The sequence below is a fragment of the Meleagris gallopavo genome, chromosome 1 (genome assembly GCF_000146605.3).
Source record: "Meleagris gallopavo isolate NT-WF06-2002-E0010 breed Aviagen turkey brand Nicholas breeding stock chromosome 1, Turkey_5.1, whole genome shotgun sequence".
In the NCBI taxonomy this organism is placed as follows: Eukaryota; Metazoa; Chordata; class Aves; order Galliformes; family Phasianidae; genus Meleagris; species Meleagris gallopavo.
The window spans coordinates 111,783,997-111,789,996 of NC_015011.2; the positions used below are offsets into that span (position 1 = coordinate 111,783,997).

The 6,000-nt window shown below is 34.8% G+C and overlaps 1 protein-coding gene across 1 annotated transcript in view; it reads left to right on the forward strand.

Moving 5' to 3' along the window:
- Window positions 1-5,783, forward strand: part of CFAP47 (cilia and flagella associated protein 47) — a 252,655-nt gene extending 246,872 nt beyond the window's left edge. Inside the window, 1 exon segment of the mRNA XM_031556783.1 lies at window positions 4,111-5,783. Within this exon segment, the coding sequence (XP_031412643.1) occupies window positions 4,111-4,320 (210 nt within the window). The 3' untranslated portion in view covers window positions 4,321-5,783.
- Window positions 5,784-6,000: the final 217 nt, after the last annotated feature.

Here is a 6,000-nt window from a genome sequence, read left to right on the forward strand (position 1 = left end):
TATAAATTATGAGCCAACTGTAAGAATGGGCTAAATACCTAAAAAATACACTTTTATATAAATTTTTTTGTGACCGCTAATAGTATTTGCTGAATAAATTATTTCATATCATACAATTATATAACAATTTAGGCTGGAAGGGACCTCAAAACCCACCTAGCCCCAACCCCTGCTGTGGGCAAGACTGCCCCCCACCAGCTTAGGCTCCCCAGGGCTCCATCCAACCTGGCCTTGAGGTTTGCTCTTGTCCCAGTTTTCGTATTGGTTAAAATAGTCATTGCAGTTAAACTGTACGACCTTAACCTAAAAGAAAATACACATGATTTAAGGATAATTTGAAAACCTAGTATTTTGCTCTTGGAAATTAAATATTCTAGTTAAACAGATATTTGTGGATATTTAAGATTTTCTGAAAATTATTGAATTCTGTGTGGTCTTGTAGCACTAACCTATGTTGGCAGTTACATTAACCATCTTCTATTTGTTTCCCCATTAGCAGAATAGACTAAACTACAAGAATAGGCTTTCCTTTCAGTAAATTAGTATATAAAAGCTTATTTCTTCCACAAAGACTGTTCCTAACTTCTTGGATGATAGCAAATGATTTACAATAGATGGAATATGATGTTATAGATGTTGTCCTTTTTTTTGATTTTTTGTTTGTTTGTTTGTTTTGTTTTGTTTTTACTCTTCTATCTTGATGACTCCTGTCTGAAAGGATTATGTGATAATGCCCACAACGTTTTCCCCATTGAGCCCAATTAATTTTCATCATGGAAGGTTCAGTCTCTTCTGCCACATAACCACAACCAACACAGACTATGCAAAGCACTTCAGCTTTTTCACAGAGTAAGGGTTTTTGCAATTACCGATGATAAATGAAATTGAAGAGTGATATAGCCCATCACTTTCACTTAAATCCTACTTCAAACAATTAAGAACATTATAGAAAGTAAAGTTACAGTATGTGTGGACTTCAAGTAAGTCCACACTCAGTTTAACTCATTTGCTGTAAAAACTGATCTTGAATTGTAGAATCATAGAATTGCTCAGGTTGCAAAAGACCTTAAAGATCATTGAGTCCAAACACAACCTAATTATACTACCCCAACTCTAACAACCTTCTGCTAAATCAAGTCCCTGAGCAGTGATCACCAAATCATGTACAATGTGTATATGACCCTGAGGTTAGGTTATCTTTAAACTAAATTGTTAATCTGACATACTAAGTAAGGATAAACTATTTCATCTTGTACTGGAGTAAAAGAATTAGCTAACTCTGGAGAGACATTTACTTTTCTTAAATGGCAGCATTACCTTTGGACTGATGTTGGTCCATATCACAGCTGCTTTTGCTGGCATTTATCTTTCAAGGCAGTGGAGTTAGTAGATCATTGCACAGTATTAAATAAGGTTTAGAATAAAGATTATCTAATGTGACTGTTTTACACAGGAATGATATTCAATTTAAATTAGATTTTTATTTCAGCAGAAAAGTAATGGAAGTTTAAAAAACTATGCATGCATGGCAAAGTATCTATTAACATATTACTAACCTGTAATAATAAGGTAATTCATTCAGAAGACACAATGTAAAGTACTACCAATTTTAAAATAGAGGATTATTTAAAAGTTCGTTTTGAAAATAAACATTAAAAAAGTTCCTATTCCTTCATGATAAGTACACAGTAGTATATAATACTTGTTAAAACCAGCCCTCAAATAAAAGGCAATGGAATTGGATATTCGTATGGTGATGACATTAAAGAGCTGTAAATGCAGCCTATATGTGAAATACTGTAAATACTGTATAAGTGCATAGAAGAGAACAAAGACTGGGTCAGGAGGTTTACAGTTTAATGACATTAAACTTCTTCCCATTCAATAGTTGCAGCACGAGTACAAAACTGCTTGACACAATATTCATTACATGTACTTTAGCAACAAAAGGATAACCATTAGAACAGTAGTAGAACTCTAGGAAGGGGGATCTGAAAGATAAGAAAGATAAACCAAATCAAAGATATGACCAAATCAAATGTTTTCAGTGGCAAATATGAAACTGATAGTTAACAAAACAACAGCAACAAATCAGAGAGACGCTTTGACATCCTTTTAATTCTCTTCTACACGTTGTTATTAGTATGGGATAACTGTAAAGAAAGTTTGACATGGAGAAAGTTTACTACTCTTGCCCATGGCCTATTTTTTTTTTTACCTTAGACCATAATTAACTGGCAGAATATGTAAGTAGTTAGACAAGTTAAGCTAGTTAAGCTATACACTGGAGATGGTTGATGGCATTTATACTAAGTGAAATTTTTTGTGAGGAGTGATTGGTGGTTTGTATGGACACTGTTGCTGCTCTCTGTAGACCAAATCTGCTTGGATGGAAGCAGAGCTCTCAGACTGGAAAGAGCAAACGGGCCACAAAGCTAGCTGTGTTACAAGTGGAGCTGTTAGGCAGGTGCTTGAGGGGAAAACTCTTGAGCTTTAAGGTTGACTCTTGGACAAATTCACAAATTGATTGAGGGTATATGTAGCCTTTCTGACTCTTTTTTCATTGGGTGAAAGTGTCATTGATCTTAGGTGTCATGGTTATATCTACCAATGATTGTTCTAAGGATCATTTAGATGGGAGAAATATTACATAAATTGCAACTGTTGTATAAAATCCTTGTGTCTCAAGCAGGGGACAAAGGTGATCCTACAAGCCACAACTGTAGTTCAATGCAGTGTGATGCAAAAGCATAGCACCAAAAAGACTGCTCTAGTACAAAAAACGTTACATCTGCACAATGCAGTGCTGTGCCACATATGGAAAGGCAATATTTCGAGTATTTGGAAAAATCACTTGTTTAACATGGCTTTGCTGCCTCGAGACTTCAAAGTCATGAAATCTGTTTGTTCTTTTATACTATGAATATATGCCGAATGTACTAAATACCTCACTTGGATAAATATATTTTATTAGATCTTCATCATCCCATATTTTTTATTCAATGTCCCCTTCAATTACTTAGAAGCAAAAATGGCCCGAACAGTACTCCTCGAATTGCAAGTTGCAAAGTGCAAGTAGACAGCAATGCGTGCCTTCAGTGGGCATGCAGCACTATGCAAATCTTTGCATAGTACAAAGCTAAACATAATGACACATCATTTGATATCAGTGGGATTTAGTCATTCTGTTGTTTTGGTTTGGTTTGATTTTGATTTTTTTTTTAAGAAAAAGGAGAATGCAAAACAAAAGACACACAGAAGAATATACCTTTTCCCAGATATAATGACAGGAAGGATAATGCTAGACTTGAAATAAAGATCTGCCTTCTAGAATTGAAGTGATAGATCTTGAAAGAAAAATGACTGAAACATCTGCAGTGGTTACATATTGCTTTTTAGCAAACAAAATTCTGCTTCAGAAAACAAATGAAATGTAGGAGATAGACAGCAGTGTAGAGTTCAGATGCATAAAGGTAGTACTCCTTAAGTACGCATAGATGGGGTGTGTATTAAGAATAAGAATCACATACTCGGTAGGAATCTGGTGCTCAAGCATTATGGGATATGACATAGAAACATATGCTTCATTTCCACAGACCAGTTATAATCAAAAAGCAAATGCAGAGTGTCATTTTCAATTCACATAAATATTCTTCAGAACGGAGATTTTAACAAGAAGCTGCAACTCTCTTACGTGTACTTAAAACCCTTCTTTCTCTCTTTTTTCTTTCCATTACTTTAGTGCAGGAATTCCAGCATTTGATAGTACCTTTATGATCAATACCAGAGCTGCAATTAAATCGTATACTATAAACTTGAGGCATTTATATTGCGTGGTGGAATAATTACCTTTGAACGACATACAGAGCTATGGGGTTTACTATATAAGAAAGGATAATAAATTATTTGCTTTTGTTGTGCCTGGTTCTGCATTCCTAAGGTTAAATATGATTTTCAGGATGTCCAAAACAACAGTTCTGTGTTACTTCAGTTCCTTACATGAAATAGTTATAAATATCTTTTGAAATCATTGTAGCATGGTAAATCACTGTCAACACATTTCAAGGTATTTGATCACTGGTTATATTTTGGCATGTTCTCTATTTTCAGACACAGTCAATGCAGTGGACATATGAAATCAATGGACTGCTTCCACAGACTGCACCACCTACAAGCCCAGCAAAAGTAGTTTCTACCAACAGTTACATAAGATCAGCAACAGTTCGACAGCGCAATTTTGTACGTGAAAATCTGAAGCTTACAACCACGGGGGTATCCTCACCTATCAAGGGAGCACCTTTAATCCTGAAAAAAAAATAGAGAAAGTTGAGCTGTGATTTTTTTTTTTTTTCTTCTTTGTTCATTTTATGGGGAAGGGGGGGATGAAGTAGATGCCTTTGTCAAATGAACATCCACCAGTGACTTTATATGGGTGTTCAGGCTTTCTTTGCTCCTAACGTACTGTTAGATCTATGCTGTCATGCCTTATAAGATCACTGGATGGATAACGCCTACCTTCTTTTTTCACTGGAATTGTTTTTGCTGGCTTCGCTAACAGAATGTAAATTTTATTTGTGCCTTTGTTTTGATAGTGGAGTGTACTTCAACAAAATCAAAAACAAAAACAAAAACCAATGGCTTAGCACAGAGTAAGTGCTTTCTTGGCACAAATACAGAATGATCATCACTGCTCAGGAATGGGGAGCCTGAGAATAACCTATGTAGGTTGGTGTGAATGAGTACCAATAAAACCATTTTACCACCGCATGCTTGAGGATTTTGTTTTTGCCACACATTTTAGAGAGCTATTAGAGAAAACGTTGGAAACATATAAAACAGTGATAGCACTCTTTAATCTCCCATTTTAAGTGCAGTGTGCTCTGTTTTGATCAGAAGCCAGGTAATCTCAAGAATAAAATTTCCCTTTCAAATACAGTATGCAGCACAGGAAAGGCACTGCCAATAATGATATCTGGTATGTTTCTAAAAAAGAATAAGAAAATCTTACAATTCAGTTATATGCTACTGGGAACACAAATATAGCAAGATTTCTTAGGAATGCTCTATCTATCTATATGTAATTGAAGGAAGTGTTCCTATAACTGTAAGAAATCAGATTCTACAGTTCAGGAATATGCAATGGTCTCACAACTGATTATGGTATTCAGGAAGAATTTCAGTGACAATTTTTCTTTGTCAAAGCTTTGTTTTCCTGGTTTTGCTTTCAAATGGTTTTACTTTCCCATTTAAAATGACGCCTGTTTGCAGCACACCCAAATGAGATGAATTAGCAGGTGGCATATAAATCAATCACTCCACAGTTAAGTGTTGCTCACTTCAGAAATTTTATTTCACAATTAGCTTGCCCACATCTGCTGTTGCATCTAGTAGATTTCCAAATTTGGTCATACATTCCAACGTTAAAAAAATCCATAGAAAAATGTTTATTTGATTACATCTGGAATGCATTTTCAAAGGTGAAGTTTAATCATATTGTCTACCTCAAGAGGGAAACGTCATCTGTTACTTCTAAACCAGATTACAGACTTTTCCAGTATATACAAGGCCACTCAGGATTTATGCAAGATATGTCATCTGCATCTGTACCTTTTTTCAATAAATGAATTACATCATCTTATTTTTCCAGAGTTTGAACTGAAAATATTTTTTCAGGTATCATGAACATACATGAATGATGTATGATTTGAATGGGGACCATTATATCTGTGTGCTTCTAACTTCTACACTGTTTTACATATTCTCCACATACTTTTATGGATTCCACTGACTATATACACTCTCTATTAAAAATAAATTCCTTTTTACTTTGTGACTTCATGCTTTGCACTTTTATCAGCGGTATGATTGTATTCTTTATAGTGCAAGAGCAAATTCTAATTCTGCATATCTTTTAAAAAATACTTTCTAAGCAGCAGCTCTGGAAGATTTCCAGAATGATAAGTTTTATTATCTTCTTGCTCCCTCTAATTTTTTTTTTAA